The sequence below is a fragment of the Tachysurus vachellii genome, chromosome 13 (assembly GCF_030014155.1).
Source record: "Tachysurus vachellii isolate PV-2020 chromosome 13, HZAU_Pvac_v1, whole genome shotgun sequence".
Taxonomy (NCBI): domain Eukaryota; kingdom Metazoa; phylum Chordata; class Actinopteri; order Siluriformes; family Bagridae; genus Tachysurus; species Tachysurus vachellii.
The window spans coordinates 12868502-12895968 of NC_083472.1; the positions used below are offsets into that span (position 1 = coordinate 12868502).

At 37.6% G+C, this 27467-nt stretch overlaps 1 protein-coding gene across 7 annotated transcripts in view; it reads right to left on the reverse strand.

Moving 5' to 3' along the window:
* Positions 1 to 27467, reverse strand: part of fgf13a (fibroblast growth factor 13a) — a 101399-nt gene that overhangs the window by 52185 nt on the left and 21747 nt on the right. For 2 of the 7 annotated variants that reach the window (XM_060885640.1, XM_060885642.1), the window contains exon 3: positions 17077 to 17177. The exons of 3 other annotated variants lie outside the window; for them this stretch is intronic. In XM_060885640.1, coding sequence (XP_060741623.1) covers positions 17077 to 17095 — 19 coding nt within the window. In that variant the 5' untranslated portion in view covers positions 17096 to 17177. Of the gene's footprint in view, positions 1 to 17076; positions 17178 to 18046; positions 18272 to 27467 lie in introns of those variants that run through there. 2 more of the 7 variants (XM_060885643.1, XM_060885644.1) reach the window with 2 other exon arrangements.

Genomic DNA, 27467 nt, shown 5'->3' on the forward strand with positions numbered 1-27467 from the left:
ACAGCCAATACCAATTTTTGGAAGAAAACATCTTTGGTACATAGCATATTTTTAAAAAGACCTTCCATTAATGTAAATGTACTAAAGCATCTGTTACCAATTTTATAAAAAATAAATAAAGTAAAAAGTCTCATTTATTGAGCATCTGCTTGTTGAGGCTTGCAGTGAATCTAGATGTGATTTTTATAAACTATTTTTATAAACTGTTTGTGATGAACCAGGAGCCCTAATGCTGAAGATGATGCAAACTAAAACAAGATTTATAAGGATCCAGCAGAGTCAGCATCACTAACACACCGAGACCACTGACCACCGTCCTCAGGTCAGTTGGGTCTTAGTCTTCTCTTAGAAATGCCTCATTCTGATCCCATCAGGCAGCAACAGTTAATGTCTTTCTTTCTTTCATTCGTTCTATCTTTAAAAAAAGAAAAGAAAGAAGTTTTTTTAAAGTTCATGTCACGACTGCCACTGCTAGAACAGTGAAGGCTAAACATGCTCCACCCTAACAGCTGAGATATATGACGTGATTTAAGACAATTCCCACATTATGTGGTAAGTAACTCGATAAGCAAACTACTCTTCATCTACTTTAGTACCGCTAACTAAATCATAACAAAAGGTTAAAATGGACATAGACTGACCCCTACTGTTCAGTTCCTCCCAGCAGGCTAACTGGATTTACTTTTAACTCTATATTCTCACAAATAGCACGTGTTTAGTGACATTTGGTGCGATTTTAGAACGCACCATCCTCCATACTCCCTGGAAAAATTATCTTTGTTTCTTCTCTGAATCTTCTTAAATTTGTCCAGCCATGGTTATTAATGACCGTGTTAACTGCAGGCCCATCAGCAGCAATAAAAATGATATACAGACAGACAGGATCTTTATAGCCTGGCAGTGAGATGGAGAGTAGCAGACTGTGTCAAGACTGGAGAGAATATGGTTTAGCCATTGGGGAATTTGATGGATAGATGATTCACAGGAGGTCTGTGCTCCTACATCAGCCGTTTCTCCTACAGTTAATTGTCAACCTGTAGCCTGATGGGTTTTGATCTAGTTTCTGGCCCTGCCATATCAGTCAAATGTGGACAGATGGCCTTGTCCTTGTGACCTCTTAATACTATTACTAATGAAGATTGTGGAAAAGTTGAAATAGCAGACAGACACAACAGAAATTCACTCAAACTCAAAACAATCCTACAGAGAATTTAATAATGATTAATGACGGTTTACTTTACAGTTCAATGTGGTATACAATCTATCAAAGTGTCACAAAAAAGCAAATAGTTGTGGCTTCAAACAACAAGCTTCAGAGATCCAAATGACACCCATGTTAAGCCTCAGAAGAGTGAATAAGTATTACTCATTAATGTCTTGCAGATGAAAGAATTCAGTGGTATAAAGTAATTCAATTTGTACAATCTACCCAAGCCATGCTGTTTTCCATTGTAGAAATTTCTGTGACTCAGTTATAATGTAAGACAGAGTATCAAAACGCATATATGCTTTTGAGATTCTGCCCCATGTGGACTCAGTTCTCAGTGCTGTTGCAGCCTGACAGTTAAGCACGTGGGTTATGCTTTCAAGAACTTTCAAAGCTCTTTTCTTCTTCTCTACACTAGGAATCCTCTGCTTGCATGGTTTCTCTTGCCTACACACAGAGAAACTGAGTGATGACAGCAGCTGTACACATCCACTCCACGTTCATACATATAGAACAAAAGCATTAGGTGATGACATGATGATGTGCTGTCTGATTTGTCTGATGAGTTTGGTGCAAATCTGCTGCACTAACAAATTAAGCATTCTTATGAAGACCTTCTGACTGGTAAAATACGATTTAAATCTAAATTTCAATAGCCATCCTTCACCTCATCACATTGACACAAATGCACACATAGCTTATCTTATAGAAACTGTGTCTGTTCCCCGAGTAGTGAGAACAAAAAGTAAATGCATGAGAAGTTCTCGAAATAATCCTAATGTAATTAGACCAGGAAAATGCCAAACAAACAAACAAAAACAGTTCCTAAATTTTGGGCTTCTGAACATTAGATCAATTGCACCTAAATCACTTATTGTAAATGAAATCATCTCAGAAAATAGCCTTACTGCACTCTGCCTTACTGAAACTTGGATTAAACCAAATGATTACATCGGTCTAAATGAGTCTACATTATGAGGATATATCTATAAGCATGAGCCTCTTCAGACTGGTCGTTTAGGTGGTGTTGCCACTATCCTTAGTGATTTCCTTACTGTTACCCAGAGAACATAGTATAGATTTATTTCTTTTGAAGTAATTATTCTTAATGTTACACTCGCACATGCACACGAAAAAATCCGTGATGTCTCTTGCTCTAGTGACCGTGCATAGACCCCCAGGGCCCTACATTGTTTTTCTAAGAGAATTTGCAGATTTTCTTTCAGACCTATTGGTTAATTTTGATAAAGCATTAATTGGTGGCGATTTTAACATTCACGTTGACGATACAAACGATGCTTTAGGACTCACATTTATGGACCTACTAAACTCATTTGGGCTTAAACAAAACATCACTAGAGCAGCTTATCATCTTAATAATACACTAGATTTAATAATATCACATGGAATAGATGTCACTGATATACATATCATACCTCAAAGTGATGACATCACAGACCATTACCTCATAATGTACACACTACCTGTAGAACAGACTAACTGTGTCTCATCACGTTATCGACTCGGTAGAACTATTATTCCGACCACTAAAGACAGATTCACAAATAACCTGCCTGATCTGTCTGAACTTCTTACTGTACCCTTAAACACAAACAATCTAGATGTAATGACTAACAGCATAGGTGCTATATTCACTCGCACATTAGACACTGTTGCCCCCATCCGATTAAAGAAATTTAGAGACAAAACACCTGCACCATGGTATAATAGTCATACTCACACCCTCAAGAGAGAAACCTGTAATCTCGAGTGAAGGTGGAGAAAAACTAAATTAGAGGTTTAGCAAACTCATAGAAAGTAACCAGAACAATCACAGGTTTTTATTTAGCACAGTGGCTAGATTAACAAAAAAAAAAACAGAAATCCGAACACACTATTCCATCACAGTTCAGTAGTGAGGATTTTATGAGATTCTTCACTGATAAAATTGAAAGCATCAGGAACAAAATAGGTGATATTCAACATGTGAGAGCACCTTGTGACCCAGTCTCACCTAAAGCTCTACACTCACAACTACAGTGCTTTACAAGTACAGGACAGGAAGAGTTAGATAAGCTTATTACTACAGCTAAACCAACAACTTGTTCACTAGACCCCATTCCAACTAAATTACTGAAAGGAGTGTTACATAAAGCTGGTGAGCCTCTTCTTAATATTATTAACTCCTCGCTAACTTTAGGTTACTAAATCTTTCAAGTTGGCAGTTATTAAGCCACTCATTAAGAAACAGAATCTAGATCCTAATGAACTATCAAATTAAAGACCTATTTCACATCTTCCGTTTATGTCTAAAATACTCGAAAATGTTGTGTCTGTTCAACTGAGCTCCTTCTTACAGGAGGACAATATCTTTGAAGAGTTTCAGTCAGGTTTCAGGCCGCTTACAAAATTACACAGGTATTCATGGACAGGCTTTAAGTTGGTTTAGATCCTACCTGTCCGATTGATACCATTTTGTAGAATTAAATGGTGAATCCTCGTTTATTGCCCGTTAATTATAGGGTCTCTCAAGGATCAGTTCTAGGACCTCTGCTTTTCTCGATATACATGCTTCCCTTAGGGAACATCATTAGAAGACATGGGATTAGTTTCCACTGTTATGCTGATGAAACAGTTAATACAGTATATCTCATCAAAACCAGATAAAATAACTAAATTGTCCAAATTAACTCAGTGCCTTAGAGAGATAAAAGATTGGATGAGCTGTAATTTTCTGTTGTTAAACTCCGATAAGACAAAAATACTACTTATCGGTCCAAAAACCAGTACACAGAAACTCTCACAATTCAACTTCCATTTAGAGGGATGTACTGTTACTAGTAGCACAATGGTGAAAGACCTGGGTGTTATATTAGACAGCAAATTGTCTTTTGAAAATCATATTACCCATATTACAAAAACAGCCTTCTTCCACCTTAGAAATATTGCCAAGCTGAGAAACATCCTATCTGTATCTGATGCTGATAAGCTAGTTCATGCATTCATGACCTCTAGACTGGACTATTGTAATGCATTACTAGGTGGTTGTCCTGCATCTTTAATAAATAGGCTACAGTTAGTCCAAGATGCAGCTGCCAGAGTTCTCACCAGGACATGAAAGTGCAATCATATAACCCCAATTTTATCATCTCTACACTGGCTACCTGTTAAGTTTAGAATTGATTACAAACTGCTGCTACTTACCTAAAAGGCTCTTAATGGTTCAGCTCCAATGTATCTAACTAGTCTTCTAGCACGTTACAATCCTTCACACTCTCTGAGATCACAAAACTCAGGACTCCTGGTAGTTCCCAGAATATCTAAGTCTACTAAAGGTGGTAGAGCGTTGAACTTTGGAATAGTCTTCCTGATAGTGTTCAGTGCGTAGACACACTTTCCCAGTTTAAATGTAAATTAAAAAGTCATCTGTTTAGTCAGGCGTACCCATAATATTGTGCACTATTACAGTACATCAGACTTGCACATTTTATGAACAGCAGACATGTTAATCCTTCTCTACTGCTTCTCTCTTTCTACCCATGACAAGGCACCCAGAAATTATACCAGCTCCGATCGTCTTCCATGCGATGAAGATTTTGGACCTATACTGAGATGAGGCCGACTCTGTGAGTCCTGAGGCATCTAGCAGCATCTAGAGATCTACCAGCTCCAGTTGGACTCTGCGATACTAAAGAGGAGATGTGAACTCAATGTGATCTTTTACATTAATACAACATTTGTTTGACTGTATATTTATAATAACACCCTCCAGTGTCACTCGTATGAGGATGGGTTCCCCTTTGAGTCTGGTTCCTCTCAAGGTTTCTTCCTTTACCATCTAAGGAAGTTTTTCCTTGCCACTGCTGCCTGAGTCACCTCAGACTTTCTCATTGGGGATAAATACATATTGTACATACACATTGTGAACTAAATATATCTAATATTAATCTTGAATTTTGTATTCTATTAATCTTTATATTATTCTTTATATTAGGAACCTTTGTTCTATGTTTATGTTCTGTGATGTCAATTGTAAAAAGCGCTATACAAATAAACTTGAATTGAATTGAATTGAATTGAAAGATCTGGAACACTTTGTATTGAAAATGTAGACTTTACAAAGTTGCACTGCACATGTCACTACGTCACTATGCCAACTTATTCATTTTTGTACGGGTGACTCCTTACACACAATACTTTACGTGACACACAATACTTCAGCTAAACAAACATGTCATTTTAGCAGGCACTCTTTTCCCTCCTACCCCTATGATATTAACTCCTTTTTATAGCCTCATTTCCAAACCTCAGCCTTCATATTCACACTTCCCTCATAAATCCAATCAGAATAGCTCCCTTAGGAATGTACGCTCATACTGTAAAAATCCCTTTAGGATGTACAGTAAATTCCTGGCAAATTAAATCACATGATTTTACATTACTTTAAAATATAAAGTCTTCATAAAAACTGTACTACACCGCAAAATGCTATAAAAAAAATTCACTTTTCAGGAAACTATGCTAATTCTACATGAGGATCAGTTCAGTTGTATCCTAACAGAAATAATTTGCACATTTTATAGCATTATTCATTCCATCCTGGATTTCACAGGTGCAGAAATTAACAGGAAAATCATAACAGTGACTTTTTGGCCATGACAAACAGAAAAAACTCCTGGAAGGGCTGATTATATTGGCAGATTGAGTTTTTTTGTTACTGTATATAAACAATAAAATCCAAAAAAGTGTATCTTAAATATACCAACCAATCAATAATTAAATAATTAAACTCAGACTTTCAACTTCGTCCTTCTTTAAACTATCATACTGAACACAACAAACATTAAACTAGTTATATTAGACTACCTTTACCTTTTGAGTAACATGCACAATACAGTATTTTAACAAAACACCACAAACAATGTAGGCAAAATCCCTCAGCATTCTCTACAGAGAACTAAATGCCTCATCATATTATTACTGACAGTTAATCCACATTTATAAGATGGGGCATTACTGTAAATTCTTGATATAAAAATGGCTTAAAAATAGGAGCATTGAAGGATAGACATGCCAGCTGGGGAAGAGGCAACAAAAGGTTTTTACCAAGTGAGAAGTGGAAAGCTGTTTGGTGTGAAAAGGGCAATTACAAATCTCAGCTGTGGTTAAGCAGCTAACACTAAGGAGAGCACATCGATGACCCATTACATTGAGAATGCAGCATAGAACAAAAGCAATTAGTTCTCTGCTGACTCGCCGCAGGCTCTTCATAGATAGAATCCAGCTCTACCATATGCTCATAAGTGAAAAACATATTTTCTAACTTCACTGAAGTGTTGAATGGTACAAAGGAGAAGGTGGGCAGTGCAGACTCAGTAACTTAGTAATACTTATAATAATGAATAAAATAATTTTCATTATAACACAGTTTTTAGACATGAAGTTCTTTATACTTAAGGGGACCAAAATAAATAAAATGAAATAAACATGCCAATGCATGATTAGCACTAGCATTGGTCCTGGTGGCCTTCAAAGGATTACCTTACACTAATTTATTACCATGAGAGTATCATATTGCCTACAGCATTGCTTTTGTATGTGTGTGTGTGTGTGTGTGTGTGTGTGTGTGTGTGTGTGTGAGAGAGAATCATAAAATCAGTTTCTCTCTTCCAATCTTATAGTCGTATGAGGTCAAATGATGATCATGGGCACACAATATGAATCAGGCAATAAAACGTGTTTTTTTTCTCTGTGTGTGTGTGTTCAGCATGAATTGAAAATAAAAAAACAATGTTGGTGGGTATGTGTGTTTGTTCAGCTTGAATTGAGAATGCCAAAACTTTTGAATTACATATTTTTAAAAGGCCAATAACGCATACCAAGTTAGGCAGAGAAATGAGCTTAACTGCATTGAATCGTTCATTAAATCCAGGTGGAATATTACTGGCACATCTAATATAATGTACCAAAATAATTTAATATAATGTTTCCCTTATACATTTACTACTGGTCATATTTCAGGCTGAGGTAAATTATATCCAAACCCACTGTGCACTGCAAAGTTATGTGCTGATGGATATAAATGAGTTGCCCCTGCTCCAGTGCCAGAAGATACGGAAGAGTAGCATTTAGATCTTAGAGTCACTGCTGAGGCCTCAGTGACTGACAGTCTCCAAGCCTTTCTCCAGCACACACTAATGTAGTGTTAGACAAGCTACTTTAAAAATATACTTAGCTAAGTAAGGGAGTATACAAATCCAGCTGACCCAGATGAAGATGAGCTGGCAATGGTGGTTGTTTTTGGTGAACTCAGTAACAGCCAGTAACCTTGACTGTTTTTAACTGCTACAAATATGATAACTTTTTAAAATGTCTTCATTCATTAATTCATTCATTAATTAATTTGTTAATTCATTCATTCATATTTAGTAACTAACTTCTTTAACCTCTTCAGGGTCTCAGTGAATTCCGAGGAGGCACTGTTACTCTTTTTCTCTGTAGACAATATACAATATCTTGACAATATGCTATCTTATCTTAAGAAAATAGAATTGTATATTATTTATCATTACAAGCTATTTAATGTTAAAAGTTAGCAATATTGAGAATTTACTGTTAGAATGCAGTGTTGTAACGAACCTACTACACAACATTGTTAGCATGCTTCCTCCTGTGTGTATAAGTGTCTTTTTCTTCAGAATACTCACTTAATTACCCTTTTGAACCAAAATATTTTTCAATATGTGCAATATGTGGTAATTACTGCATGTAATTGTTGTGTTGTTATATTACATATTGTACATTGGACAACTGGGACCTTCCTTATAGCCCAAAGCAAAAAATAAATAAATTAGCATGATCTACTGACACAACATGATTATAATGACTCCTGTGGCATGAAACATGCCACAGAGAAAACAAATTAAAACAGTAGCTCTGGATCCAATATTTTGGATCATGGGGAGAAGGCTATTATAGACCTATGCAAAGATAAACGGGCTAAAGGCAGTGCAATTATCGTTGAGTAATATGGCTTTTATTTAACTGGGTTATTCTAACTGCCATGTGTCAAAACTCAACATTCAACTAGAAAGAGGATAAGGTTTATAATCTAAAGCTTAGCGTATAAGGAGATTAAATGGTAAGACAATAAAGATCACTGAAAGCTGAATCTCACTTTCTGTATGTTCTTCGCTGTATAGAAATGATGGATAGTTCCTCCAGACCACCTTACACATGATGCATTAATGAGTTGCCTATTAAGCCCACATTATGGCTTCTTTATAGACAGCATAAAAACCTGTTAAGGAAAAATGGCCACCATATGTACATGACCACATATTACAGTAGTGTCTTTAATAAAGACTCAAATTTAATGGTTGCTTCATAAAAGCTAATTCGAGTAAAAGACATATTCTTCTCACAGTGCTGATTTAGGTTTATGGATTACTGTCTGGAACAGTATTTACTGTTTAATCAACAGATGATAAGAGCTAATGGGATTCTGTACAGTTAAAGCCTGATTAATCCATTTGTGACCTGACAAATCAAACATTGGCCTGAAACGGTGCTGGAGAGTGTCAGAAGCTAATCTTTCACCCACATTTTTTATACAGTGGATATTTCAACCATATTAAAAATATTGAATCAAATTAAAACACTGTTCAGTTTGTTTGGTGAGAAATGTATTCCTAAACATGGGATGAGGGAGCATGTTTCATCAGGCCTTCACAGATTTTTAATATAGCAATAAATTATAAGCAGCTAACAAAAAAGCAAAAAGGAAAAATTTACTCACTCTTTTTTTTTTTTTTTACTGCATGCTAATTATAGTAAGAGTATGTGGATTCTTATAAATAAAAAAATTCTAAAAACCAAATGAATGTGTGCAAAGCAGTGTAGAGGCAGAAGATAATAAAGATCCGGACCATAAGGCAACTGCAAATCAAACAGATAATAAAGCAGTCTGTAGTAGTTTACCATCTGCACAAGTTGTACAAAGTTGTACATGCTAAGTGGAATGATTAATGTGTATATATTCTTGTTTCTTGTTTAATAAGCAGGAATGGGGGTTAGGGGGTTACAGGTTCAATCAATACAAATACTAAAGTACTGAAAAATAAAATTCAATGAAAAATAAAACTAGCTGTCTTTCCACTTAGAACTAAGCCACAAACTCCATAGCATATATATTGCCTGAGGTCCTGCATATCCAATATTTGTCCATGCAACAATATGTGACAAAACATACAGGTTATTTCAAAGCACAAATTTGGTCTCAATAATGACAATACACAAATTACTTACAAAAATTAATGTGATCAGATTTAAATAATAAGGTTAATGTGAAAATAGTCAGGGACACTAAGATTTATAGCCTTATCAAAAAGACATACCGTATTAGTTACAGGTGATAATATAGAAAATAAAAAGCCTGAAAATTGCTTGATTCCTTTATAATGAACTGACCAGAATATACTGATAGTGAGCAGTGTGGGGGAAGATTTGTCTTCATTCTGTTTCATTCTTGAGGTCAACAAAAGTGTAGAAATGATTAATGCTGTACAGCTGTCTTTGGGCAAGATTTGTGGTTTGTGAAAAATATACACTGAGTAAAACTCTTGTCTTTAAAGCTGCCAGAATGTATGTTGAAATAAAACAGCAACACTATATATACCTGACAATGAACAAATTCCAATTTCATCCTATGCCTAATGCTCTATTCTCTCATACAACAAATGCAATAATTAACCAAGAACGGTTCATTTTCATTGAGAACTGGTGAATTCCAGAGTCATGGGTGACAGTGACCACTGGAGAGTTGAGAAAAGTTCAACATTGCAAATATGGTAGTAAAGCACTAACCATGGACCTTATCTGCCCTCTGTCTACTAAAGCCAAGAAGACATCTTGTCCTGCTTCTTGGCTAATAGATGGGTTAGCAATCAGAGAGAACTAAGTTCAGCAGAGAAAAAGTGGAAGAAATTACAACTCGGTGCAGATCTTACCATGCACTCCTGGCCAAATACTCTTGCTAAGACTGCCCTCTACAAGGAAAAGACTGAAGGTTCTGCATAAGATCATCGTAAGCTCCACATCTCTTAAATATTGAACCCCTGGCTCCACCTGCTTCATCGTTCCTGACTGCTGAAGACTTCACCATCTTTTACAATAAGAAAATTGAGAAAATCTGCCTAACCTTCACTTCTGCCCAGACTAAACATACATTACACAGCCAAGATTCCCCTACTGCTTCATTGTCACATCTCTCAACCATAGCAGCAAAAGATTCTACAAGTCATCCAGTCTTGCAATCCAGCCACATGCGCACTACATCCAATCTTCTCCACTATGCTCCACCCCTGCCCAATGGATACAATCCCGATCTAGACCATCTTGCAAGTTCTCCTGCCCATCATCACCATAAATCATCAATAGATCCATAGCATCTTGTCACTACCTTCAAGAGTGCAAGTGCAATTCCTATCCTGAAAAAACCTTGGCTTCCTACCTGGAAGGTTGCTCATATCATGGAGGGGATCAACATCTGCTAAATATCAGCATGTCTGGCAGCCATTACATCGTGGATGTTGGCTCATCAGGTGAAGCTCAATCCCAGCCAAACTTCTGGTCATCCCAGGTGATCCATCCCCAGGTAATAATCTTGCAATATCCCTTCACAACTCACTGATATCTCTGGATAACCTTGAAGACCATCCATGTCGCAACCATGGGCAATCAACTGTCCTTTTCCTCACATGTTGATAATGTGGCACGCACATGTCAGTTCCTTCTCTACAACATCTGAACGACTCGGCCATTTTTATCTACAGAGGTGCTTGTTCAAACTCGTGTCATTTGAAGACAGATTTGACTCTGCAAATGTGTTTTAGGCTGATGTTATCCTGTAACATGTTAAGTCTGTAACCTTGTGAACCAGTGTTTTTTTGTATTCACTGATAGAGATTTCAAAGCACTTTGTATGTCACTCTGAAAAAGCTCATCTGCCAAATGCCATAAATGTAAATATAAATGAAGTCAGTAGAGCGCATGTGATCCATGACAAAATATATAATACTTAATATTTCTCCTTATTATTATGTCAAACACTCTCTATCCAGAATGTTTCATTTTAGCGTTAAGGAAACAGATTTGTATTCAAATGGAATTGTACCACCCACTCAAAAACATTTTTAGTATTGCAGCCTGTAATAGGAACACGTACTGGTGACTTCATAGCACAACGACTGCTGACTTGTAGTGACAAAATTACTGCATATTTGAACGTAGCTTAAGGCCACATCTGTATCTGCACATATTTTCCAGCTCTACCTTAGAACAGAGCAGAATTGCTGAAGTGTTTGAAGGATGTTGGACAGAGTTTTAACCCAGTTTCAATCATGTTCTCAATTTCATTCACATCTCCTTTCATGTGACTGCATCCAGACAGACTGCAGCTGTCTTAGGCCACGTTCACACTGCAAGTCTTAATGCTCAATTCGGATATTTTGCTCAGATCTGATTTTTTTGTTTGTCTGTTCACATTACCTTTTAAAATGTGGCCTATATCAGATACCAGTGTGAACTGTTTGCTGTTTCGAACTGACCCGCATGCGCAAACGAACAATAACAATGACGTCACACGCAGCACGCCGTTGTGCTAAAAAGTTGGCGAGGTTATGGAGGAAGTGTTATATCATCTGGTGCAAGCAAACATATCATGTAATGCTATAATGTGATGTATTCAATGCAAGCATTATGAGCTGGTTCACGTAACCACTTTATATAACACTCTTAACACACACGTTACCAGTCATGTTTGTGTCACGTTTTCGCCGGCGCAAAAAAAAAAAAAAATAAAATAAAAATAAAAAAAAATTAAAAAAAAAGGTTTCGCCGAAGGTTTTGATGTAGATTGACGTAAAAGTCGCATCAAATCCGCCTTGACTGTTCACACTGCGGCCACATTGGAAAAGATCAGATTTGGGTCTGATTTAGGACCACATATGGAAGTGGTCCAGATCTGATTTGAAAAAATCAGATCTGGGCCAGATTTGAGTGTTCACACTACTCCTGAAGAAGTCTGACCTGGTCACTTGAACCCAAAAAAAAAAATCGGATTTGGGCCACTTTTACCTGCAGTGTGAACGTGGCCTTACAGCTCCAGACAGCTAATTGTGCTGGGCTTGAAAGTAAAATACGTAGATGAGCTGCTACCAAAGTATATCTTCAATCGGAAACACAGAGGAGGTGTTGGCCACCTCTTAAGTTTGGTGTCTGAATCCAGAATTTGTACCAAAATAGATGTTCTTTTTGTGAGTACACATTAGAGTAGACAGAGAAACAGATCAACATATATCTCAAGTGTCTTATGAGGATTGTAGCAATAAACTAGAAGGGAAATCAAGACAAATCTAGTCAGTACAAGACATTTCTCACTATTTAGGCAAATTTGAGTTTGTATAAGTGTGGGTTATGTATGGTCATGAATATGTTACAAATGGTACAAATTCATGTATTGTTATGGCTCTAGGAGTAAACCCATGTGGACACTGGGTTCAAAATACAAAACTCACAAAGCACAGACAGCAAAACGTTCAAGAGTGAAACCAGGAACCTCAAGCTGTAAGGCAACATTCTGTGCACCCTGCTGAGCCTCCAAGCCAGTATGACTTAATAAGATTCAAAATACAAATTCAGTTCAAATTTTTTTTGTCTCTTGTCATTGGCATATCTTCCTGCTGGGAAAAGAGCTTGGAACAGCATGAATGCTATGTCCATCCCAGATGGCTTGTGTTGAATGGTACTCATCTGGTGCTGGGTTTAGTTTGCTCACAGTCATCATAGATCCATGTTGTAAAATGCACAGTTGTGTCCAGTCATAATTTGATGCTAAACACCAATCAATGATTTTCCTCCCTGGAGCACCATTGACCTTTTTTATATGCACCTCCAAACTACTCTAAATCTATTGCTGAGACAAACCAGATCCTGAATACACAGACCTGAATTCAAATCCTGTAAAGCCACTGGTAATCACTTTGGTGCACTGTTCCAGCAAAGCTTATATATTCCTGTTTCTGCATGCATTTTATTTAAAGCTGACTCACTTTGATGAGATTTAGGTGTTGAGTCTGATTGGCAGGTGGTTGGAAGAGATGAACTGACCTCAAACTCTAACATGGTTTGATGCAAGGACTTTTCCTGAAGACATAATGAGATGGAAACATTCCAGCTTTCTCCAAGCTTGACTGCACAAGAGGTCCTTCTGTGATAAACATTTACCAGCATTGCATGATATGTGGCTAAAAGGCTCATTTGTACTGATAAAACATTTCTAAAATGAAGTTGAAGAGAAGTTTTGGTTACAGATGGCATAATTCTCACATGTGGATTGTGATAGTTTTATGAGTAAACAACAGTGTACAAGGACTAGAGATTTTCTTTTGCCATGCCTGCCGTATGTGATTTTTTTCTTTTAAAATCAAGATTAAAGCTGGAAAACTCTTGGCCTGAAAGTGTGCAGCACATAAGGCTTATTTCACACTGATTTTTATATGCAGACACTAACACAGTGTAAAACAAAGGTGTTACTTTAGCTCACAAAATAGAACTACAGTATCAGTGCAGCAACTGTCAAAATTTCTGTCTGTTGGTTTTCGATTCAGGCTTTGAATTTACTACCACTGAAATAAGAGTAGTTAAAATGCTCCATATATCCATATCTATATAAGATCAATATAGACCTTAGTGTTAGGTGATGTCACGTCTTTTTGTTCCAGTCCCTGAAACCATCAAGCCTACATATGACCAGTGCTTAAATTAATAGCTGCGAGGAAAATAAAACCAGAGAACATCCCAGAACCAAAACCCCTAAAACCAAAGAACATCCCAGAGAATGGCAGTGTGAGCAAGAAAGTCTACCGGGGCAAGGTAGCAAATGGCATGTCACAGAACAACTGCCTGAGTCTGAAACTACTCAAAATCAAAGCTTCCTGCTCAGCCTCCAGCAATTAATTCTTCATTAGATTATTTAAAAATTGGTGGCCAAGAGTGAGGATTTGCCCATAGGGAAAAGCCAAAGAACCCATAAGTATATGATACATAAATTGGACCTCCAAAACTGTACAAATATATTATGCTTTTTCTTTTGGGCCACAAATCAAAATGAAATTTAATATAGACCAAAGTGTAAAAAATCCCTGATATTTGCAGTAAGCCAACAAAATGATTATAGCCAAGATTCTTGCCTGCAAATGTGAGAAGTTAAGGATAAGTGGTAGTTTTATTTTGTTTACATTGTTTGTTATACAGGAAAAAAGAAAATGTGCGCTTGAACCTTATCAATCATCCACCCTCAGTCTATCGTTTCTGGTCTATAGAGACAAGAAAATGTCCAGAAAGCATAAACAGAGCTGTTAAAGGCTGCAGGCTGAGGAGCACAAGCAGAGCAGAGATGAGCTGCCTCAGTTGCCTGCATGTTATCACATAACTGTTATGAGACTGCTGCCTGAGTAGCAAATATACATTCCCAAACAGACACACACAGCGGGGTCTGACAACAGGCCAAGTCCCCTTCATTAAGCAAGAATCCATAACCACGGGGGATTCAGCTACATAAGCACCCAAGCTTGTGTTGCTCAACACAGTCTTCTCTATTAATATAAAATTTCCTCTTCATAGTGTTGTTGGAGTTCATGTTTGAGGGATCACACAGCAACATCACATTTATCTTAGTTTGGGAATGAGACAAGCGGGATAAATAAAGCTATGCTTTGGTGATGTGGACAACTTCTAAAAATACAGGGTTAGGGTTACGGATAGGGTTTTACAAAACAACTCTGGCTATGTTGTGGTGTGTTTGCTGCTCAATTAATAAATCCATGTTCTGTACTCAAGCCTAATTCTGGGCTCATTTGTGAAGTGGCTCATAATCACAGATTTGCTTTCACAAAAAAGCAGGAAGGAAGAAGGTTCATTTTGGGTTTACAAAATGGTACTGTAGGCACAATGTACATCTGTTTATTGATTCATTTGGTACCACAAGTAAAAGAGTGCTTTTTTTATGCCTGCAAACAAGGAGATGTACTTGTAGGTTTTTAACTATACAGGCTACCAGGCAAGATTAATTTTTCACATTGTGTCAGTGCAAGATTGTACAACAATGTACAGTACAACAATGGTGAGCTAATTAGAGTAACCTTGTTCCAGTCCTCTGAAAATGTATGTTTATTGAGTTAGTTACATTACCATTAGTTATAATAGTAATGTAATTATGCAGATATAATTTCTTCTGTTGGGCTTCCAATGCTTTGCAGTTAGTTAAATAGTTTCAGACACTGCGATCTGAGGCTTTTTTTAGTATTTTTACTTGATACTGATCAGTTGTTCAAGTGAAGCTGTGGCGTTTACACTGTTTGCATATAAAGAATGTTGAAAAGATTTTTGAGTTGTGAATAAGCTTTTGAATGCCTTCTTATCTTTGTATACAAGGCAGTGGTGGTTAAATGGATAAGGCTCTGTAATACTGATCAAAAAGGTCAAGGGTTCAAGCAGCATCCAGCCATCATTGTTGAACCCTGAAGGCCTCTAGTCATCTCTGCTCTGTATCATAGCTGACCCAGTGCCCAGTAAAGAACAGAACTTCACCATGCAGTAATGTATACTCTATGTGACAAATTAAGGTATATATAATTAATGTGCTATAATTAAAGTCTTCTCCACTGACCATTTCACCTCAATAATATATTTAGTTATATTATATTAAGTGAACTGATGAAATATAACAATTCCATAAACTGGAAGTAATAGTGGCTTCTTCTGTTGGTGAATAGGAAACATGCCTAAATTTAAATCTCCTCAAATTATTTTGGGAATAGTATTCAGCTGTTTCTGTAAGTTCAGTTCATCCTGATCTAACCATCCCACCAACCAGCCTGTGTAGGTTTCCTTCCAGTGAATGTATTTTATAGGCGTTATCTGACGATAAATAAAAGGAGTTTTGTATGTGGCATCTGAGTCTCATGGACATACACATATTACACAAACATGAGTTCAGTAGCAAAGCTGTGTGTTGTTCTGCTGTAACAGACCTGCCAGTGCGTAGTTCTCTGCAGTTTTTCTGGTATGTTGCTCATTTTCTTTATGGTTTGGTGTACTAATATCATAACTAGCAAACCAACATGAATCACTAAAGTGAAATTAAATTTGACGGTATAAACATAGAAAACACTTGAAATATCTTGTTAGCTCCTTTATAAACAAGCTGCACTAACAGAACGTGTACTTCTCAACTCAGATAGTATCATAGTAAATCAAGATAGTAACATAATGCTGGTGTCTGGTATTAGATGAAAATTAGGAAACTAGCAAATTGTAGTCCAATCAGTCATGAATCAATGCCCTAAACCTCTTTACGCACAATAGTCAAAGCAATACACCTGTGCATACAGTATTATGTAGCAATCTAGCATTACATGTAGCATTTCATATAGTCACTGATAATGTTGTTCTCACCACTTTGAGACCACTTTGTTCTCACCACTTTTTGGACTTTGTGTCCATCGCTAATATGGGTGGGTGGGAGTTGAACCCACTGCCTATATGTCTGTATCTATTGAGTTTTGGCTCCAAAGTTGGTTGCAAGATAGTGACTCCCATTTTGACCCAAAAAAGGCTTCAAAGATGCACACATGGAGTGAAGGGTGCCATATTGTCTACTCATGTATACAGTCATTGTGCAGACTGCATCAGGGTTTAGTTGAAGTGAGTCACAAATAATGCTTATCACGAGAACTAGGACTGCTCTGCAGCTCAAAAACAGCTTACACACTCCATCAAACATAGCAGATCTGTAAAGAAAAACTCACCTGCGCCACCTTTCTTCATCTAACCTCTTTGTATGGGGATGGACAGTCATGGTGGAATTACTTGACTGCATTGAAGCATTCAGGACTTGATTCATTAGATGCTGTGTGGCAAGGAGACAATGAATGCTAACGATTAATACCTTAGCAGACAATAGATCATGCTTCGAGTCCAATTCAGCATTGTGTGTGCTTTTCATCTTGAGTGTCAGAGACATGCACAGCCCACATGGGAGGTGATATGAGAATAAAGCAGCTGCTTGGTGAAACTGTCAAAAACCTATCAGGGGAATAGTGGAATGCGTGTTTTTAATATGCATGCCGAAACAACAATGAATATCAATAGCACATTCTGTAGAGGTTAGCCATTTCCCTGCTCAAAAACACCTGCCCTATACATTGACCTAATAAAAAGACTTTCAAATTCTTTTCAGCATTTCGATTTTCCTTCAAACAAAAATTGTTTGAGTTTAGGCACATATTAATGTTTAGTCTGATAGGAAACTGGGTCAACAAGTATCAAATGTACCAACTGTAATCCAGTTGCAAAATAAAAACTAAAATTATTTGTCACATCTTTGCAAAACCATCTAATTGCAAAAATGTAGCAACATTGCACACTTATTAATAGCCCCATTCTGTCAGCCACTGTGTACTAATAACAGAAATAGTACATAATGTGTTGTCCCAGACACAACCACACTCTCACTCTGTGCTGCTAACCTCATAGATGATGTACAGAAAAAAATATATGTTTTTTTAGAGGATTTATGGTAAATGTCTTTACCTGTTTGAAACCTTAGGCATAATTTGTCTATATCAGAAATACACAATCATATTAAGACACATGGCAATCTGTCAGGACTCAGCCCGGACCTTTGGCCATGTGCATTTGTTATGTTCCTTGTCACGTGTCTGCCCCGCCTTTGTCTGCTCCTCCTGTTTCCACACACCTGTTTCCTATTGTAATTACCTGTCTATTTAACCGTGCCGCGTTGCCTTGTGCAGCGGAATCTACTGTGTTGTCCTCGGCTGTGTTCTGTTTAGTGTCTAGTTAATAAACCCCCTGGTCCGTCTTCCTATCCTGCATTTGGGTCCCGTTTTATCCCGCACACATGAGAGAAGTTGTTTTTTTCCGGTGAGGGACGAAGCTCCGCTTCCGGTTTCTCCGCGGGGGGCGCCGCCTCACTTCCTGGTTGCGGGCCATGTCACCAGCCTGAGTTTTGTTTGTTTTTTTTCGGTGTCCTGTGACATCGCCCCGCACCTGTCCGGTGGGGGGCGTCGCTTCACATCCGGTTTCCGTGGAGGACGCTGCCCCACTTCTTGCCCGCGGGGGGGTGTTGCAGGCCCGTGTTTTGGATTTTTCTGAGATTATTTTTCTGTTTTATGGAGGATATATATATTTTTTCTCCCCGCCCTCCCTCCCCTTTTCCTAGTTTCCGAGAGGTGGGTCTGGCCGCGGTGCGTTGGGGGTTGCGCTCGGCTGCGGACGTCGCTCGGCCCCCCGTTCGGCTGCGGACGTCGCTCGGCCCCCCCCCGTTCGGCTGCGGACGTCGCTCGGCCCCCCGTTCGGCTGCGGACGTCGCTCGGCCCCCCGTTCGGCTGCGGACGTCGCTCGGTTCAATAATAAATCGGATAAATGCATCTGTTGAATTGTTTCACTATGCCCTACATATTCACCCAGTGATTTATAGAATATATTACAAGCAGAATTAATAATGTACAGCAGAACTTTGATGCTTTCAAAGAAAATTCCTCTAAAGGCAGCTCTACCTTGACCACTAACATAAAATTACACAAGCGCAAGTATATTTTCATGTTTTATTTTTTGTAGATAAAATACATAAGTAACACTTACACTTATGTTGATTTTTTTTTTTTTTTGTCTTAAAAATGGTGGCTACTAACAAGTGGCTAAATGGAACTACATAGGTTGTTGTGGACATCACGTTTAACAGGAAAAAACTAGTTATGTTGAAAATTCCCATAAGGAAAAACTAGCTGGCTAACTAGAAATGACAATCTAATGACAAGGTAACTAGCAAAGATTCTCAACTCCAGTCCTACATCTTTCATACATCTACATCTTTCTCTTCAGTCTGCACCTGATCCAATGCTTGGTTATGGTGTCTGTGTTTAGCTGGTCAGGTTTAACTCCCTGATGTATCCTAAGCTTTTGTTTTGTTTTATTTGTTATTTAAACTGGAAATGACTACAAAATACACTATTACTAGTGTCTCAGGGCATCTGTTGGTCATATGATGGATCTTCAAATTTAGAACATGCCCAAAGGAAATGTATGTAAGATAAAATAAGTAATGATGTTTAGAAGTATTTTCTTGCTTATTTAAAGTAATAAGTGAAGCACACATGCTGTAAACAACTAAAAGCAGGAGAGAGAGAGTTGCGGGAAACATCAGGTATGTGCTGGATAGTGGAACACAGGTAGCGGAGGTGCTGTTAACAGTGGTAGAGCATGTCAGCTGTGAATACATTTACTCTGACTCCCAAATGCCTTGTCAATGAGCTGATCCCAACTGGAATATGGGTGAAAGGATCCCTGCTGCACGTCTGCTACTGCAATGCGAGTTGTCATTTCTAATGTGCCCTCATTCATTCAAAAGGAGGTGATTCTGAAGGAGCTGGCCCACTTCAAGAAGTTCACCAGGCCCATGGGAATGATTCCACTCAGCTGCACAAACTCGGCAGTGAACCGTGTCTTGTTTGCAACACATTTGTGTGTCTCTGAATAGTCACAAAAAGATGCTTAATGTGAATTTCAAATGCAAACATTGAGAAAGGCATTGCATCGTGTTTGCAAGAGATTCAGACATAGCATTCATAGCAGCAGCAACAGAAAGGCAGGGACAGGCAGAATGAGACAGACATTGGAGCGAAGGATACACAAAGCACATAAAGGACGCAACAGATCCTGAGACAGAAGAGGTCAGTGATAAACACAACAATCTCCTTAGCCAACGTTAACACTAACAATGCTGTTGACTCAGATAGCTGTAATCAACTTCACAGACACAATAGATTGTGTTAGCACTAAACGACATGACACTAGAAATGCATAATTTAAAAAAAGGTCTCTCACACAAATTTGAAATATTGAAAATGATAAAGATTCTTTGATGCAATACTCAGAATAGATTTGCACTGATCCCAACAACAGCATAGTTGTATATGTTCACTTATCCTCTCAGAAGATTTTTCTGAACAAACAGAATATCAACTAATATTCCAGATGACAAAATGAACTTGTGATAATTCCATTATAAAGCTAATCTACAAGCATCAACGAGTGTTATTTCAGTCATCTGTTATTTATGCTCAGACTGTTTTGTTACCGCTACCTTTTATATCGCTATCTTATTCAGAATAAGTCAGTTGCAAGCCTGTATGATGCAGTCGATATCTTGGTAAGCATCACCAATGGAACTGATAGCTAGACACGTACAAGTGAAACAGAGACTCGAGAAGGTCAACACACACTCGGTTTTCATAGTTTGGAAGCAGAAACACAGTGCACATGCCAAGTGTTCTGATATTAAACGTTCTCTCTTAACATTGCACAGATCACATTCATACTCAAAATAGAATAAGACACAGACTGTTTACGTTACTTAATTCAGTGAGACAAGATGCAGGGTGTGTGTATTTGTGAGAGAGAGAGGGGGGAGTAGAAGGGGAAAGGGAGAGAAATATACAGTAGAGAGAGTTAGAAGGAGGGAGAAAGAGCTAGAAGCAGCCAGAGAGAGAGAGAGAGAGTGAGAGAGAGAGAGAGAAAGAAAGATGGCAATAGCTAGGTTGGAGAGAGAGAGAGTTAAAAGAAGAGGGAGAAGAACTCCTGCAGGCAGGGCTAAAGGCAGCACTTCTGATCATCGTGTGAAAGTGGTAAGGGATTCCAGTGGAACTGCCCTGCCCACATCTCTCTAGAACAATCTAGTGCCAAACTAGTGCCAAGAAATGAACTTAGAAACAGACTTTAAAATAAAGAGGACTATAAAACTTTGTATGCATCATCATGCCATACAAATTTTATTTTCACTGTCAGGTATGTGTTTATAAAATAATAATAATAATAATAATAGGGGAAAAAACAGCCTGTGTTATTTTTTACATGGATGTACTGTATGTTTCACTGATGTATGTTACCTCTGTTTCACTGTCAAATCTTTCACTCCAGCCAGTAAGAGCAGGTCACTGAGGACTTTTGTTGTTTTATATACCAATCATCACATTTAGCACAAGAGGCCTTCAAACAAGCACATGAAGGCAGCCTGCAACACAGTGTTGCAGGGATCAGTAACCATTAAGTTGAAACCAAACATATCGATCCAATGTTAATTACTATATCGCCACTTTCTGGCTGACTGCAGAAGGTGATAAAAAGCTTACAGTCCATTCATTAAAAGAGATGCTTTACAAACATAAAGTATTCACAGAGAGGCCCAGAGGGACCCAAGCCACATGTCTGTTAACCCGGATGTATGTGTGTAATACACATAGAAGGTATGCCAGGCTACTGTATTTTAAAGAGCATATCAACATCTAGATCTAAATTTAGATATAACTATCTAAATGAGAAATTAGTAGAAACATGATGAAGCTGAAGCCTAACACAGTGTTCTCTTTCTGTCAGTTAAGGAAAAATAAGGAATTGGTTCCATAAGGAGAACTAAATTTGCAGCAGTATTAAAACATGCTGAATTGAGTCTTTCATTTCACCCAAAACTCCAGTATCCCAGTTCTGGGCAGTAGAGAGCCAAAATCTGTGATGTAACTATATGTCAAAATTTTCCATCCACTTGCTTCAAATCAAACTGTTAAAATACATGAGTTACATTTTAACAAAATAATTTTAATTCAAATTTGAAACACATATCATTATGACTGAGTTTTCTGTTACAATTTGTTCTGAATCCACACTTCATCCATCTCTTGTCTCTTGTGATTATAAAGAATGAAAGTACACAGTAAAGATTCAGTTTTATAGACCGCAGTCATACTTACTGAGTCTGAGCTCAATTAGTGCTCACAGTCCCTGTCTTTAGGTCTGGCTGAGAAACTATTTGTTTATTCACACCTTTTGTTTAATAGTGTTAATAATGGCTTATCAGAGCTCAACAGGCTGAAGAGAAGCTTTTCAGTGATGTTTGGTGCAGTAGGGTCATAGAGGCAGTAAATTGTTTGTCAGAGGCTAAGAGATTGTGTGCCAGACATGGGTGAAGACTTTACTTCATCAGACTTATTAAATGTCAGCTCTATGGACCCAAAGTCATTTATAAAATAGACCCTAAACAGAGATAGGCATACATATACAGAGGAAGATTAGACTAGATTACTGTTTGCACCAAACAAGACAGCAAAACTGCACATTATCAAGACAAACAACTGTTTAGGGAATTAGGCCAACCTCTGCATGAGGCGATTACTCTGTAAAGAAATACTTCACAAAATCACAAAGTGTCGTAGTTCTATGCTCTAGAGCAATAGAAAAGCAGTACTGAAGTGACACCACTGATGTATAATGTATAGTTATTTGACAATATTTGTATAATAAAGAATTTGCTGATCTTTAATTGACGTGTTTTCGGAATTTGGGGTTTAGCTTTATTTTCTTTATATTTACAATATCCTTGCTGAAAAATAAGCCTCAACAGGAACTGAAGTCTTACACTGCAATCTGAACGTGGGCCACATCGAACTGCCAGAGACCTCTGCAATAAATCCAGAGATAATTTTATAATCTAGCAAAGGCCTTGTACTGGGACAAGGGCATATACTGCTGAGATGTATAGTTACAGCCAAGATAAATAAATACATGAATGAAAGGGCTTGCAGACGACCTCTGCAGCGAGACTGCCTCAGGCATCGCACTGCACAGGGGACATAAACTGAACAGAGAGATATATAGAGACAGAAAGAGAGGGAAGCAAAGACAAAGATAGAAAGCAAATGAGCAAGAAATAATCTGATAAAGCAGGGATTTAGGTTTAGTCAGACATGTAGGTTAAAGAAAGCAGTAGATAGAGATTGAGAGAACTTGAGGTACTGCCCCATGAAACAGGGGACAGAAAGAGGGGGTAGGAGGGCAAATCTCTCCTATACCTGATTACTGTTTTAGGGTGAATTACAAGGCATGTTTAAAAGGAGGGCCTCCAGAATTTATTGGGCCTTTCATAAAAACAAGAAATATACATTAAGTAGAACATTTCACCTAAGTGGAATATTTGAATTATTGTGTGCAATATTTACTTCTTGTTTTAGGAAGAGCCCAATCAATTCTGGAACGTTAAACAGAGTTGCCTTTACCAGGATTGATAGCATCTTTAACAAGATAAACATCAAACTCAATATAAGAATGGTTAAAGGAACAAAATGTACATATTTTTGTAGGGTATGTACTTAATATAAGAGGACAAACTAATGATGGTAGGATAGGATATACATTGTTGGTTACAGAAACCAGGACAGATGTGATATATTTATGTATCTGTGCATCCTTTGCTTTATTCAATCAGCTCCTTGTCCTGTACATGTGTGCTAGTGAGCACTCTCACATGCACACACACACAGACAGAGAGAGAGAGAGAGAAAGCGAGAGAGAGAGAGAGAGAGAGAGAGAGAGAGAGAGAGAGAGAGAGAGAGAGAGAGAGAGAGAGAGAACAGAGTTCCTGGGTCCCAGGAACAGGCCATAAAAGAGAGTGATCTGCAGAGTGAGTACAGGTTCAGTGTACACATCACCCTCATGTTAAGCTCTAAGCAAGCCAGTTTTAGTCTTATCATCCATTAGCAACAGGCAAAACAACACTGGAAAGCACTGACACCTGAATCTAATGCCAAATCTCCCTCAGAGCTATTACCATCATGCTAAAACATCAAGACATATCTGTATGACTAAGAATGTACTTGGGTCCTTTCTAGATGATAAATAAACCTGGGCGACTGTAACTTCAACAAGACAGATGAGTGGTTCCAGACATATCATTGACCTTTAGTTACTTACAAGGAGGCTGAGAGCAGTTGCGTTTGCTGATCATAAACCTTTTTTTTAGAGGTTAAGTAATTACAGACAAGTGCGAGAGACATTTGCACAAAGTCCAGCATGATGACTAAATCTCATGAGTTGACTCATGAGCCACAGGCCTATAGGTGTTAGGTTCAATCATACACTTGAGCATTGATGTACTAGCATATGAGGGAGCAACTAAATCATTCAGTGAGCTATATATTAATACTCAACATATGATTTTTCAAATAAACCAGGTGCTTTATGCATGATTAATGCCTGACATTTTCCAATGCACACATGAACACATATTGTTCCACTGTAATACTAATGGTACTGTATAGGTAAGTATCTCTAATTATAGTGGAACAATCTTGGACATGAGCATATTTAATCAGATAAATTTGACTATTTAGGGACCTTTACTGGATAATATTTTCGATGCCAGTGAATCATTACACTCTTTTATTCAGTGTAATTTACTGAGGCTGTATTAAAAGTGACATGAAAGCTGTTACAACAGTAATAATAATGATCTTTTTTCTGCTATTTGTTTTATGTCTTATTTGCTTTAAGCACTAAAGTAAAAATGTAGAATTCTACATAACAGTTTACGCTAGTAAAGAAAGTGCAGAGCCTGCCTAAAAAGTGAGTTTGACATTATTTTAGTGGGTTCAAGAGTGTGCAGTTAAGAGCTATCTCAAACAAAGCAGACTAAGTCTTTATTAACACATAGAGAATTAAATTTATGGCCAACAGCTGAGTAGGGAGATAAAGAAGAACTAGAAAAACGATTATCATCTACAGAAGGAAAGCACACTGAATAGTGTTGTGGCCATCATATAATCATATAATGTTCTTCTAATACAAAATTTAATTTTATAATGAAATATAGCTATTCAAATTAAGTATTTACTGAACAGATCTAAAAGTCTAACTCCTCTGATAAAGACCTTGATTTTCCCTCAAAGAATGTAAAACAAAAGAGGTTTTTTTAAATTACAGATTAAATAACTTGATCAGTAAAAATTATGTTTAATTTATATACAACTAGCACATATTCTCATGCACATAGCTTTATTTATTTGTTGTACATATATTTACATATTTATCTGCATATGTTCATTGGCACATGTTCATTTTTGTACTTGTTTGTACTTCTGGTAGATGCTAAATAGAATTTTGTTGCTAGGAACCTGTATGCAATAACAATAACGTTCTCTTGTATCTATGTAACAGCAAAGGAAAGGAACATTTGTGATACTGCTCTGTAAAATATGCCATGCTGGGTTTTTTTTGTTTGTTTGTTTGTTTTTTTAATCACAAAATACTAGCCAATCAAAATACAGCATTTATTATTTTAAATTATTTGTATATTTTTTCCCCCGTTTTTTTCAATTATACCATTTATTCAATTTTACCATTATGAAAATAAATAAATCTAATTGATCTGAATTACTGATTTATATATTTAATCTTGTGTAGTGTAATCACTACCAGATTCCATACCCCTAGCAGTGGCACACTGTACATTACACACTGCTACAGAGCAACTCTGGGAGTCTGAGGCCAAAGCAAGAAGAATGGAAAAAAATTTGGAAATGGAAAAAGTTCTGAAAACTCATCCCTCAGTATCTCAGGAAGAGGTTGGAGTGGAACTGCAGTGTGAGGCTTGATGTTAAGAGGCTGTGAAAGCAAGGTGTGTGCAGGTCAACACAGATGCTGGTAAAGCAGTCTCTTGTCCCTGTCAGAAGCCTTTCCATTCCCCTTTTATGCAGTCTGTACCCTCATAGATCAGCTTTGTTATTGTATTATAAGCCATCAACCTTGTGTTGCCTCATAAACTTATAAGACACTTTAATGGTAACTCTAAAGGTACCTCATCTGTACTCTCAGATCACAGCATCTAAACATGTCTTCAGAAACAGTAATGGCCATCCTTATATGAGTGTAACAAACTATTTTGACAGAAAGACTATAAATGTAAACAATTACAACATAACAGAATAACAGGAGACAATAGGGACTTCTGTCTAAGGGCTCTGACACATCAAGCTGACTGTTTGCCATCTTATGCCTTGTCATTGTAGTGCTCGAATCAGCATTAGAGGCAGTAAGAGACAAAAGCTCTTAGACTGCCTTTGAAATGATCCAGGCACAGAGACACAACATGAAGCTAATGTGCAGGGTATGTGCAGACTGGCCATGAATGAAACCATTAATTAGGGACCATGAATTCTGGGAAGGATGCAGTTCAGGTGCAGGATAAGAGCTGAGCCTTTACATAGTCTAGCTACAAAATTGTAAAAACCAGGAGGCCAAAAGGAAAGTGTTGATTTAGAGGAGAAGTAACCGTAGATAGAAGTCAGCCAATACATTTTCACAATATATACTTTTATACATATTGAATAAATCAAACATATTTGGCCACTAGGCATCTGACAGGGAGGTGTCTCACTCTCCAGATGGTTCATTTTCTACTCCATTTTGCAATAAACCCCTGTCCTCACAGCTTTTCAGCCTAGCAACTCATTGATTCTGAAACTAATAGTGAGGAAAGCAAACAATAATGGCAAGAACAATGAGCAAGGAAAGTAAATATCAAACTAAAGAAAGAACACATAGTGCATTTTGTTTTTCTAGCTTCTACTCAGCTGTGCCAGATATCTCCAGCTTTGTTCATCTCCAGTAGATGCTGTATATTTAGGCAGCAAAACAGCTAATAAACTGCACTCAGATCATTTAAACCAGCTGACAATTGTGCAAAAAATAATAGGTGGGTAGTTTATTTGGCTACACTCCATAATGCATACTACTCCAATAATGTAGTCCCTCTGTAGCTAACAGAGTATTATAATAACTATAATAGCAAAGTATTTGTTATTGGTGAATCCCTCCAATTTCTTGTCACTTAATCTCAGGGTCATGGGGAACCTGGAGACTATCCCGTGGGTAGAAGACAGGAAACACATAGACACACTTGCATACTATGGACAATTTAGAGATGCCAGTCAGCCTACAATGCATGTATTTGCACTGGTGAGTGAAACCGGAGTATCTTTGGGAAACCTCTGAAGCTCAGGTAGAACATGTAAACTCAACCCTTCTGACCCTGCTAATGTTGTAAGGTTGTAATGTAATAGAAATTTACTGAAAGCATACACTGAAAATTGTGTCTATAATAATAGGTTATTTAATAAACCAATTAACAGGTTAGACAATACATTAAGAAAACATTGATAACATTGTAGGAATTTTTAGAAATGTTCACATCTGTTATGTTTAAGTGTTCTAGGAACACCTAGAAAACCTGACAGGATATTGGACACTGGATTTCTCTGGGTCTATTGGCTTTCTGCCACCTTTTTTTATGTAA